The sequence below is a fragment of the Leptonychotes weddellii genome, chromosome 8, assembly GCF_054177405.1.
Source record: "Leptonychotes weddellii isolate Sample4059 chromosome 8, ASM5417740v2, whole genome shotgun sequence".
NCBI classification, from domain to species: Eukaryota; Metazoa; Chordata; class Mammalia; order Carnivora; family Phocidae; genus Leptonychotes; species Leptonychotes weddellii.
In genome coordinates, this window is record NC_138376.1 from 22,543,242 (window position 1) to 22,555,380 (window position 12,139).

At 48.8% G+C, this 12,139-nt stretch overlaps 1 protein-coding gene across 4 annotated transcripts in view; it reads left to right on the forward strand.

The window, feature by feature from the left end:
* Positions 1 to 11,625, forward strand: part of ABCF1 (ATP binding cassette subfamily F member 1) — a 15,992-nt gene extending 4,367 nt beyond the window's left edge. Inside the window, exons 2-25 of one of the 4 annotated variants that reach the window (XM_031029324.2) lie at positions 1,210 to 1,256; positions 1,667 to 1,750; positions 1,884 to 2,013; positions 2,165 to 2,202; positions 2,287 to 2,394; positions 3,723 to 3,797; positions 3,883 to 3,999; positions 4,846 to 4,947; positions 5,314 to 5,436; positions 6,287 to 6,387; positions 6,485 to 6,570; positions 6,873 to 7,012; positions 7,098 to 7,246; positions 7,534 to 7,617; positions 7,810 to 7,934; positions 8,136 to 8,248; positions 8,386 to 8,557; positions 8,710 to 8,784; positions 8,876 to 8,946; positions 10,009 to 10,041; positions 10,125 to 10,293; positions 10,476 to 10,540; positions 10,628 to 10,700; positions 10,843 to 11,625. In XM_031029324.2, the coding sequence (XP_030885184.1) occupies positions 1,210 to 1,256; positions 1,667 to 1,750; positions 1,884 to 2,013; positions 2,165 to 2,202; positions 2,287 to 2,394; positions 3,723 to 3,797; positions 3,883 to 3,999; positions 4,846 to 4,947; positions 5,314 to 5,436; positions 6,287 to 6,387; positions 6,485 to 6,570; positions 6,873 to 7,012; positions 7,098 to 7,246; positions 7,534 to 7,617; positions 7,810 to 7,934; positions 8,136 to 8,248; positions 8,386 to 8,557; positions 8,710 to 8,784; positions 8,876 to 8,946; positions 10,009 to 10,041; positions 10,125 to 10,293; positions 10,476 to 10,540; positions 10,628 to 10,700; positions 10,843 to 11,009 (2,447 nt within the window). In that variant the 3' untranslated portion in view covers positions 11,010 to 11,625. The remainder of the gene's footprint in view (positions 1 to 1,209; positions 1,257 to 1,666; positions 1,751 to 1,883; positions 2,014 to 2,164; positions 2,203 to 2,286; positions 2,395 to 3,722; positions 3,798 to 3,882; positions 4,000 to 4,845; positions 4,948 to 5,313; positions 5,437 to 6,286; positions 6,388 to 6,484; positions 6,571 to 6,872; positions 7,013 to 7,097; positions 7,247 to 7,533; positions 7,618 to 7,809; positions 7,935 to 8,135; positions 8,249 to 8,385; positions 8,558 to 8,709; positions 8,785 to 8,875; positions 8,947 to 10,008; positions 10,042 to 10,124; positions 10,294 to 10,475; positions 10,541 to 10,627; positions 10,701 to 10,842) is intronic. The other 3 variants (XM_031029325.2, XM_031029326.2, XM_081827796.1) reach the window with 3 other exon arrangements.
* Positions 11,626 to 12,139: the final 514 nt, after the last annotated feature.

Below are 12,139 nucleotides of genomic sequence, written 5' to 3' on the forward strand. Positions count from 1 at the left end.
GGTCCTGGGATCGAGCCCCGCATCGGGCTCCCTGCTCTGCGGGAAGCCTGCTTCTCCCTCTCCCACTCCCCCTGCTGTGTTCCTGCTCTCGCTATCTCTCTCTCTGTCAAATAAATAAATAAAATCTTTAAAAAAAAAAAAAAACTTAATGTGGTAGGTAGTAGAAAGCCTTTCTTTCCTTCTTTCTTTCTTTCTCTCTCTCTCTCTTTCTCTTTCTTTCTAGCTAAATGGTTACAGGAGTGCTCCTGGATAGAACTGGATACCAGTGGATGGATGGGATTGTTTGGAGGGGAATATGATGGTGGGTAGACCTGGACAGGAAGAGAAGTTTTGAGGCTCCTGGTTGCGTCCCTGTCTGATGGGGGCAGGGAGAGAGGAAGTTAGGCAGAGTAGTAGAGGGAGTTGCCTTCAGGGAAACAGGGTTGGATAGAACGCGGGGGCTGGAATTGGTTCAGTCAGGTTTTATATAGGACATCCCACTTTCGTCCATGGGAACCCAAGCCAGACAGTCTGTCAGGTTGTTCTCTGGGATGAAAGACTGATGTACAAACAGTTAAATAAAACGCAGTGTGATTTGTGCTAGAATGTGATGTGAGCAGAGAAGGTGGCCCATAGACCCAGATACTCGTTTACTTACCAGAGAGCTCTGTTTACATGATCCTGTGCGTTTCACAAATGATACGGGAAACTGAATTTATAATATTTTTGTCCTACTTTTCCCCTCATGGGCGGCAGGGGTGGGGAGAGGGGACCTTCCCTTCCAGTATATTCTGAGTTAATAAATGGTACCACTAGTGCAACTAATTTTGCCAAGCTAAAAATATAGGAGTCATTGGGGCACCTGGTCAGTGGAGTGTAGGACTCTTGATCTCGGGGTTGTGGGCTTGAGCCCCATGGTGGGTATAGAGATTACTTAAAAATAAATAAAATAATAAAATAAAATAAATAATATCTTTAAAAAACAAAAAACATAGGAGTCATCTCTGAATATTGTGGCTGCTTACTTCCCACCTCTGTCTTTACCGTATGAATTCTTCTTCTCCCTTCCACTGCCACCAAGGCACCATTGTCTTTTGTGGGACAGTGCAGATGCCTAGGGAATGATAGAAAATAGTAAAATAGGGTGGAGCCACTGAGAGCTTTGCAGGGAAGGTCATGCTGCTTTGGAATTTGTAGATAAGCATTCACAATGTCTGCTTAACCTTCTAGACAAAGTGGTGAAGAAGGGGAAGAAGGACAAAAAGACCAAAAAAACGGTGAGGAAATGAGGGTTGTGGGTGAGAAACGACCATGGGTGTTTCCAATCAAAATATGACCATGTGGGATACCTGGGTGGCTCAGTTGGTTAAGCATCTGCCTTCAGCTCAGGTCATGATCTCAGGGTCCTGGGATCGAGTTCTGCATCGGGCTCCCTGCTCAGCGGCGAGTCTGCTTCTCCCTCTCCCTCTGTGATCTCTCTCACTTTTGCTCTCTCAAATAAATAAAATCTTAAAAAAAAAAAATATGGGCATGTGAAGGAGGTGGGGGGTTCAAGGGAGGAGGAAAGATCTTGTCAAGAGAGGAAGGAAGGTGAGAGTGGACTGGAGGGTCAATGGGCCTGTGTGTGGCAGAGAAGGGCTTGGTTGGCCTCAGAGACACATTTACCTGTATCTTAATTCCTTTGCAGTTCTTTGAGGAGCTAGCTGTAGAAGACAAACAGGCTGGGGAAGAAGAGAAAGTGCTCAAGGAGAAGGAGCAACAGCAACAGCAGGTTCAAGTGTTAGGGGGTCCATCCACCAGCCCCTGCCTAGCCCACGTTGGTTCCCTGAGCTCATGGGGAACTCTCTCGGGCAGAGATGCAGCAGGGGACTGGGCTTCATTGTCTTACTCTGTTTTCCTTTCAGCAGCAAAAAAAGAAACGAGACACCCGAAAAGGCCGGCGAAAGAAGGATGTGGATGATGATGGAGAAGAGAAAGAGCTCATGGAGCGTCTTAAGAAGCTCTCTGCGCCAGCCAGTGATGAGGAGGATGAGGGTAAATAAATGACCTGAGGGGAAATGGGTTCCCAGAATCCCTGAATCATGAATAGTAAAGTGCCTCATTCCTTGTTCTTTGAGTTGGATTAGACTGAAGAACCAGACATTATAATCATTTCCTACCTCATTGTCTCCCCTTATCATTTCAGTCCCTGCCCCCGTACCCCGAGGAGGGAAGAAAACTAAGGTAAGCCATATGTGTTGTAAACAGGGACCCCAAGGGGGCAACCTTGACCATCCCACTGACTTCTCTGGCCCTTTCATTCTCTAGGCTGGTAATGTTTTTGCAGCCCTGATTCAGGATCAGAGTGAGGGTGAAGAGGAAGAAGAAAAACATCCTCCTAAGCCTGCCAAGCTGGAGAAGAATCGGATCAATAAGGTGAAAGTGGCAGCTCTGCTGGTCACTCCCACCCCACGTAGCGCCTTCTGGCTGTGGTGTGGTAATTGCTTTGCTTTTTTCCCTGCGTTTATTTATTTAAATTTTTATTTTTTTTAAGATTTATTTTTAAGTAATCTCTACACCCAAGTGGGGCTTGAACTCACAACCCTGAGATCAAGAGTCAGATGTTCCACTGACTGAGCCAGCCAGGCCCCCCTTTTCCTGCTTTTAAACCAGTTCTTGTAGGGGCGTCTGGGTGGTTCAGTTGGGTAAGCATCCAGCTCTTGATCTCAGCTCAGGTCTTGGTGTCAGGGTCGTGGGTTCAAGCCCCGCGAGTTTAAGCCCTGCTTTGGGCTCCATACTGGGCATGAACCCTGCTAATTAATTAATTAATTCATACATACGTACAAACTAACTAACAAGTTCTAGGTCTGTCTTCCTGACACTATCAAATTAGCTTTTTAATATCTATTCTCATCACTCAGAAGTCTGCAATGATTCTGTGGCCTTCAGACTCAAAATCTGAAACAAAGGATCTCAAGTCTTTGCTCTTCCACTTGGACCCTTCTGCAGGGTTACTTGGGATTCTTCCATGTGTTTGTTTTAGATCAGCCTGTTCATACCTCAGCATTCATTTCTATGTCTTTTGAAGCATTTTTTGGAGGTTTTTGTTTGTTTGTTTTAAGTAATTTTTATATCCAATTACATCCAAAACCCCAAAGTCAAGAATCACATGCTCTACCAACTGAGCCAGCCAGACACCCTGAAGCCTTTCTTTGTTCTTTATGCTGTGTCTTCCCTTTTCCTTCGAATGCCTTTTCCAAGCTCAACAACCATTATCTCCTCTCAAGATTTGCCCTCTCGAAGCCCTCCAGTGCTAGTGCCACCCCACCCACATTGCTTGTTTTCCTGATTTCACGGTCCCTCAGCTTTGCTAACATCATCTAATTAGCTCTTCACTGTTTCATCTCAAGCCGGAAGCTAGGGTTTTCCTAGATCTCGTTTTGTCTTCAGCAGCACTTGGTATAGTTAATTCCCAGTTCTAGATTCCTTAGAAATGCTTAGTAAAGGGGCGCCTGGGTGGCTCAGTCAGTTAAGCGGCTGCCTTCAGCTCAGGTCATGATCCCAGGGTCCTGGGATCGAGCCCCGCGTCGGGCTCCCTGCTTAGCGGGGAGCCTGCTTCTCCCTCTCCTTCTGCCTGCCTCTCTGCCTACTTGTGCTCTCTCTCTCTCTCTCTCTGTCAAATAAATAAATAAAATCTTTAAAAAAAAAATGCTTAGTAAACAACAAGGTAGTAAATTAATTTTCTGTCTGTGTGTGTTCTCCAGGCTGTATCTGAGGAACAACAGCCTGGGCTGAAGGGCAGAAAGGGAAAGGAAGAGAAGTCAAAGGGGAAGGCCAAGGTGAGGGAGTATTGGCAGGAGGAGGGTCCCCTGCTGGCTCTCAGGAATTAGGACATTTCATCAGACCTGCTGTCTTCCCTGTTAGCCTCACAATAAATTTGCTGCTCTGGACAATGAAGAGGAGGAAGATGAAGAAGAAGAAATAACAAAAGAAAAGGAGCCACCCAGACAAGGGAAGGAGAAGGCCAAGAAAGCAGAGCAGGTGTGTATTTTGGTGTTGGGAAAAGATGGGCTGAGGGACTAGCACTCTGTGGCCCTTGTTTTGGGGAGGGGAGGAGAACCTGGGGGTGTTTTTACTACTACAGGAGTTGACAAGCATCTGTAAAGGGCTACATAGTAAATATTTCTGGCTTTGTGGACCACATATCATCTCTGATGCATATTCTTTTTTTTAAAACGACTCTTTGAAAATGTAAAACCATTCTTAGCTTTTGGGCCATATAAAAATAGGCATCAGGTAAGCTTTGGCCCATGCCCCATTCAGCTCTTGATTCAGAGAGGAAAGGACCCTGGTGTTAGCCTCAGATGATCTGGGTTCTGGCTCTGCCATTCACCAGCTGTGTGACCTTTGCACCTCAGGGGGCTCAGTTGTCTGTGTGATCTAGTGATTTCTGAGGTCCCTGCACCTCTAGCACTTTCTGATTCTGAATTCACGTAGATCACTCAGTGCTGTATGTTAGGGTTCCTGGACCTTTTCTTTGCATGTTAGCATGTAAGCCACAGAAATTCATTTGATACATGAAGAAAGGAACCTGTTTCATTTATTCCCCTCCCTCCCAGTGGTATGGGTAGTTAAATTTGTAGGTATGTAGAATTGTTAATATTTTATACATGCATGTTCATACCACTTGTCTTATATAATTCCTGGTGGCAGAAGTGGCTGAAGGACTCGAGGGAGCCCAGGGGTGTGTATGAGAGCGAGAGCACCCAGCAAGATATTTCAGGACTCGGGGTGGAGAAGGAACAAGCTGTGGGACTGGGTGAATGACATGAAATCTGAGTTCTAGAAGGAGTCTCTTGTTTTTTTATCACGCCGTGGTTCTCACAGGGTTCAGAGGAAGAAGAAGAGGAAGAAGAGGAAGGGGAGTCTAAGGCTGATGATCCTTATGCTCACCTTAGCAAAAAGGAGAAGAAAAAGCTGAAGAAACAGGTAAGACCTTGGTCGAAGTTAGGAGCATTTGGTTTTTTTAATATTTCAGTGGGGGTGGGTAGTGCACCTGGCTGGCTCAGTTGTTAGAGCATGCGACTCTTGATCTTGGGGTTGTAACTTCAAGCCCCGCCTTGGGCATAGAGATTACTTAAAATCTTTAAAAACATATGTTTTCAAATAGGGGATCTCTGAATTGGGAGGGCAAGAAAAGAGAGCTTCGGGGGTTACTGCAAGAAAAACAGTCGGAGTAAGGAAAGAAGTGTATCCTGTTAGCTTTTTTTTTTTTGGTGGCTGATGACATGTGGCTGTGTTGTGACGGATAACTGGCAGACAGTGGCCTCATAAGTGATTTTCCTTCCTTCTCAGATGGAGTACGAGCGCCAGGTGGCTTCATTAAAAGCAGCCAATGCTGCTGAAAATGATTTCTCCGTGTCCCAAGCAGAGATGTCCTCCCGCCAAGCCATGTTAGAAAATGCATCTGACATTAAGGTAAGGTCTGAGGGGGCTCCCGCCCAACCATTTTGCTCAGGGAAGTGCCACCTTTCCCTGAGTGGCCATGGCAGCCGAGGAAGTAAGGTATGAGTGGCTTAGTCCACTGGAAGAAAGCTGGGAGGTGTGTTCCATACCTTGAGTTCTGCCACCTTCAGCGAGAAAATAAGAAAATCAACAGAAGGGCGCCTGGGTGGCTCAGATGGTTAAGCGTCTGCCTTCGGCTCAGGTCATGATCCCAAGGTCCTGGGATCGAGTCCCACATCGGGCTTCCGGCTCGGCGGGGAGCCTGCTTCTCCCTCTGACCCTCTCCCCTCTCATGCTGTTTCTCTCTCGCTCGCTTTCTAAAAAATAAATAAATAAAATCTTTAAAAAAAAAAAAAAAGAAAATCAACAGAAGTAGAGGGGTCCGCCCTTGGGGGCTAAGTAGGGTGGGATGGGCTAGACTGGCTTAGAATCTGGGAGACTGGGCGCCTGGGTGGCTCAGTTGGTTAAGCGACTGCCTTTGGCTCAGGTCATGATCCTGGAGTCCCGGGATCGAGTCCCGCATCGGGCTCCCTGCTCGGCGGGGAGTCTGCTTCTCCCTCTGACCCTCCCCCCTCTCATGCTCTGTCTCATTCTCTCTCTCAAATAAATAAATAAAATCTAAAAAAAAAAAAAAAAAAAGAATCTGGGAGACTGCTGTCCAAAGCAGTGGACAGGAAGGAGACCAGTGTGGTGAGGAGAGGGCCGTGCTGGAGCTGTCTGTCAGAGGCTTCTCAGCAGGGAGAAAGTTGCAGCTGCTGTGTGAGAGGGGGGGCTCTCATATACTTACTCCTTCCCTCTGCCACTGTTTCCCTGATGACGACAGCTGGAAAAGTTCAGTATCTCGGCCCACGGCAAGGAGTTATTTGTCAACGCAGACCTGTACATCGTAGCTGGCCGCCGCTACGGGCTAGTGGGGCCCAATGGGTGAGGAGAGGGGCTGGAGCTGTACAGGGGAAGGGGCTGGAAGGAAAATAATAAATTTTTCAGGGGTGGCTTGGTCCCAGTAGTTCTCATTCCCCAGCAAGGGCAAGACCACTCTCCTCAAGCATATCGCCAACCGGGCCTTGAGCATCCCTCCCAACATCGACGTGCTGCTGTGTGAGCAGGGTGAGGCCTGTGGTGGGACAGGGGCTTGTGGGGGAGGTGAAGCGGGTCTGAGGGGTGGGCAGTTGGGGGAGAAGAGTCAACCAAGAATAGAAGAAATTGTGGTTATGGTGGGGCAAGTGTTCTGGGGGAGATTGGGGACAGGGAGATGGATGCTAAGGAGAGGAGAGACTAGAGAATATTTTATTTGGAACAAGTACAAAGTGTTGGGCAAGGTCAGGCAAACCAGAAATAGAGCGGAAGGAAAGAAGGAATGGGAGTCTTGGCTCTCTGGGTGACCTGTCTGTTCTCCCCTTGCCCCCCAGAGGTGGTAGCAGATGAGACGCCAGCCGTGCAGGCTGTTCTTCGAGCCGACACCAAGCGACTGAAGCTGCTGGAAGAGGAGCGACGGCTCCAGGGGCAGCTGGAGCAGGGAGACGACACAGCTGCTGAGAGGCTAGAGAAGGTAGAGGAGATGGCGCAGGGGACATGGGCTAAGTCTTGGGGGTTTCTGGAACCTTCAGACATGTGTCCTCTTCTCCCTCCTCCAGGTGTATGAGGAATTGCGGGCGACCGGGGCAGCAGCTGCAGAGGCCAAAGCCCGGCGGATCCTGGCTGGTCTGGGCTTCGACCCTGAAATGCAGAATCGGCCCACACAGAAGTTCTCGGGGGGTTGGCGCATGCGTGTCTCCCTGGCCAGGTGGGCCACCCACATCACCACTCTCCCCCTTCCAGCCTCCATCTGCCGGGGGGCTTTCCCTTCTTCCCGTTCTAAGGCCAGGAGGGAGTTTTAAGGCTTTCTACTTCCTCCTATATCGTCTGCATTATCAGACTCAAGATCTTTCCTCCCTACCTGGTAGTACATTTTCAATGACATCTCCTGCACAGGAGCTTCTCTGAGGAGAGATGGGGAAGGAGTGTTCTGTGGGATTTTCTGAGCAAAGACCTTCCTACCCTAATCCTACATTCTGCCACCCCACCCTCTAGGGCGCTGTTCATGGAGCCCACACTGCTGATGTTGGATGAGCCCACTAACCACCTGGACCTCAATGCTGTCATCTGGCTCAATAAGTGCGTCACCCTCGATTACAGTCTTTGTATCATTGGTTCCCATTCTATCCTTGTCTCCTCTAGCTGTTCACACTCTGTCCTTACAGTCTAGCACTTCCTCTTTTCCTCCCTTTTTTCGTTGTCTGTCTACTTCCCCTGACTTAACCCTAACCTGACCATTGTGACATGTCCACACTCTTTTCCAAAACCCAGCTACCTTCAGGGCTGGCGGAAGACATTGCTCATCGTCTCCCATGACCAGGGCTTCCTGGATGATGTCTGCACCGATATTATCCATCTTGATGCCCAGCGGCTCCATTACTATCGGGGCAATTACAGTAAGTAGGATCATTTGTAGGAGAAGGAAAGAGATGAGGCCTCAAGAAAGGGCCTCAGAGGAAGGCCGCATAGGGATGTAGTGATAAGCTAAGTCTTCAGAGTCTAGACAGTGATGCCCCCCTCTGTCCTTACTGGTCCCGGTTGTCCCTCTGCTCGGGAGAAAGACAATGGTTGATGCTCATCCTCCTTTTCTGCCGTAGTGACCTTCAAGAAGATGTATCAGCAGAAGCAGAAAGAACTGCTGAAGCAGTATGAGAAGCAGGAGAAAAAGCTGAAGGAGCTAAAGGCAGGTGGCAAGTCCACCAAGCAGGCGGTGAGCACCTGGGGATCTTCCTGGCCTGGGGGGGCTCTTCTCTCAGTACGGAGAAAGGGGGGCCTCTGGGACACCACCCTTCATTTCAGGGACTGCTGTGAAGGGTGCGGATTTCTCCTTTTTCCCTTCCTTTCCAGGAAAAGCAAACAAAGGAAGCCCTGACTCGAAAGCAGCAGAAATGCCGGAGGAAAAACCAGGATGAGGAATCACAAGAGGCTCCGGAGCTCCTGAAGCGCCCCAAGGACTACACTGTGCGCTTCACTTTCCCTAACCCCCCGCCGCTCAGCCCTCCTGTGCTGGGTCTGCACGGTGAGCGGCTGCAGAGTCCGGCAGCACAGGGCGCAAGCATGTGCACCCCACGTCCTCCACCCAGCATGGGATCCATTCCTCTTCAAGGCCAGGACAGGACCTTCAGGGGGACCCTGAACAGAAAGTGAATCACTTCTTTTCCTGGTTCTCAGGTGTGACGTTTGGTTATGAGGGGCAGAAACCACTCTTCAAGAATCTGGATTTTGGCATTGACATGGACTCAAGGAGTGAGTTGGTGTCGAGTGCTTGGGGATGGGGAGCTGGACTGCAGGGACAGTTTCTGGGGACCTCTTTAACTACCTGTCTTCCTCCTTGCAGTCTGCATCGTGGGCCCTAACGGCGTGGGGAAGAGCACCCTGCTCCTGCTGCTGACGGGCAAGCTGACACCAGTAAGTCCTGGAGCCAGGACAGGAGAGCGGGACAAGTTTGAAAAGGCGCTGTTCACCAGATGCTAGAAGCAGGGAGCCCCCTTCTGTGCTGGAGATTTTAATACGGAACTCACCATCGAGGACTCATTGTCCTGAGAGGTGCTATAGAGGAGAACACTGTAGATCAGCGTCGGAGGGGAGAGCCAGGAGAAGAGGAGCTGGACTGGGGGTACCGTGTGTTTTGGTTATACGAGAAATGCAAGTCCATTATAGAATGCTTAGAAATTGCATTAAGTCAGAGAAAACTCTAGAGATCACTGGTGTTAATTTTGATGGATTGCTTTTTCTTTTTTCTCTGCAAACGTGCATATAATTTTTTTTTAACAAAAATGGGCTCTCAGATGAATTGTTTTATAGCTAGTTCTTTCAGGTAATATACATTAAGCATTTTTCCATGCCAGTAGTTATCTGTGTCTTTTGTGGGTCTACTATGATTTATTTGATGTCAGTCACTTCGATCATTTCTGTTTTTTCACTGAAGGTCAGTTGTATAGTAAATATTCTTACCGTATGTGTTCATGAATGTAGTGTTTTTTTAGGATATCCTCCTTAGAATTGCTTTTAGGACTTTTATAACACACTGCCATACTGTGCTTTAGATTGGTTGTAGCCCTCTTTACTTCCTCCAGGAAAGTGTTGAGAAGGGCCCTTTTCTTCACACACCACACGGTGTTTTTAGATCCTCTCACAAACTGTCTCTTAACCCCTATCTGAGGCTGAAAAAGATGCCATTGGTGGGTCTTCCTGGGTGGGAAGGGGGTGTTCTTTGGTTGTGGTCAGTCCCCTCCTGGTTCTGAATCTGTGCTTTTTGTCTCCCCTCTTTATTCTCCTTTCACTGCCCTTCGGCTCTGTGCTCTTCTCCTTTCTCGGGTGTGCCATTGTCACATTAGGGAGAACATCCGGGTTCCCTTTCCTGCATGGACTACCGATTCCGGTATCTGTCTCCCCTTCAGAAAAGTTGGGATATGGAGCAGCAGCACCTCTCCCCTTTTCCTTATCTTCCCACATACTTTTTCCTTGCAGACTCGTGGAGAAATGAGAAAGAACCACCGGCTGGTAAGTTGGCTTTGGAAATTAAGGAATAAAGAGTCTGAGAGAGGAAGTATGATTTTCACAGACCACCTCCCTCTCTTGGGCAGAAAATTGGCTTCTTCAACCAGCAGTATGCAGAGCAGCTGCGCATGGAGGAGACGCCCACTGAGTATCTGCAGCGGGGCTTCAACCTGCCCTACCAGGATGCCCGGAAGTGCCTGGGCCGCTTTGGCCTTGAGAGTCACGCCCACACCATCCAGATCTGCAAACTCTCTGGTACCACTGTAGGGGGCTAGGGAAGGTGTCGTCCTCCTTAATTTTCACACTTCCAGACTATACTTCGAGTCAGAAGAGAAGAGGGGCTACGACTTGGGGAATCTCTGCATACACACATTCAGCTTATCTTCAGAAACATAAGGCAGTGAAGTGTGATGGTCCTCCTCTTTCCTTTGCTACAGGTGGGCAGAAAGCCCGAGTTGTGTTTGCTGAGCTGGCTTGTCGGGAGCCTGATGTCCTCATCTTGGTGAGTGAGGTGGACTGCGGGGGGAGGCTAAATGTGACAGTAATGAAAGGAATTGTAATGCTTGGTCACGGAATGTCTCCTCCGTAGGACGAACCCACCAATAACTTGGACATCGAGTCTATTGATGCTCTCGGGGAAGCCATCAATGAATACAAGGGTGGTAAGTTGGCTCAGGGTGCGCCCTCTTCCTTTCCTTGGGGACCAGGCTGTAGTGTCCCTTCGCCAGAGCTCCCTTCTTTCAGGTTCTGATTCCCCTCTGCCGCCTCCCTCCCTGCCCTCCATTCTCTCATCTTTTTTCAAAGCTGTGATTGTCGTCAGCCACGATGCCCGACTCATCACAGAAACCAACTGCCAGCTGTGGGTGGTGGAGGAGCAGAGTGTTAGCCAGATCGATGGTGACTTCGAGGACTATAAACGGGAAGTGTTGGAGGCCCTGGGCGAAGTCATGGTCAACAGACCCCGAGAGTGAGTTTTCCTTCTGGAAGTCTCCTGAACGACAAGCTTGCGTGGCCTACAAGTCCCCTGTTGTCTCCCTTTCTCCACTTGGACACCTTCCTCTGGTCTGCAGCTGACCCAGCAGCTACTTAGGCACAGGAAGGCGGAGCATGATCTTGATGTGACCAGGGTACCACTTTGATCGGTTCCTTTTCTCTGAAAGACCAGTCTTGTTTCAGTTTTCTTCAGATAACTAAGCTGGCCTTATCGTTGACGTCCCTCCGTATACAGAGGTGACCTTCACTGTGTAAGCTCCATCCAGCCAAGTTTAAGTGGCCAGTTGTCTCGAGATGCTTTTATCATTAAGAACCCTGCTGCCTCTGGTCCACCTGAAAGTTTCAGGCCCAGCTGGTCTCCTGGTCTCTGAGTGGTGCTGCTCGTTTCTGGTGGATTTAATGTTGACTTACCGACACAAACAGCTGTTGCAGTGCAGTGCTGGAGGCAGGTTCTGAGGCCTGTGCTATTACTCAGCCCAGGGTTTGGTGCCTGCAGTCACTTGTCTAGTTGGGGACTTGGGGGCAGGAAAGAATTGCCACTCAACTTGAATCTCCCTTTACAAGGGGAAGAAATAAAGGAGTTGTTGCCGCTTAGCTGTTTGGAGATTTCGTGGAAATGGGACTGTTCTCCGTTTTTATTTGCTTTTTGTCTGTTTGCTAGCAGCGTTCGGTATCCACTCTTCCCCACTAATACCGATGGCTCTAACTTGCAGTCTTAATGCATTTTAGATGGTGCTTGCTGTTTGAGGGGCCTCCCTCCCTTCCTCCAACCCTTCAGGCAGTAAGGAAAAGGTTCATCCCTTCCATCTGGGACTCTTGGGCCTCTCACTGTCCAAGCTCTGCCCTGTGGCAGAGTACCGATCCTCTCAAAAGTTTCTGAGTCAACCATTGTGTACAGCATGTGGGGTATACAAAAAGGAAAAGACAAGGTCTACATCCATCAATAGTCTAGCTACAGAAGACTTAGAAAATGAGACTTGAGCGTAAAGGTGATTTAGTTAGTTGTCCAATGTGTGGTACTCTAGATTCTGTAAGTTGCCATATGCTCATAGAAGGGAAAGATTATCCAGAACTTGATTATTTGACTGACAGGATCACTTCAGGGTTG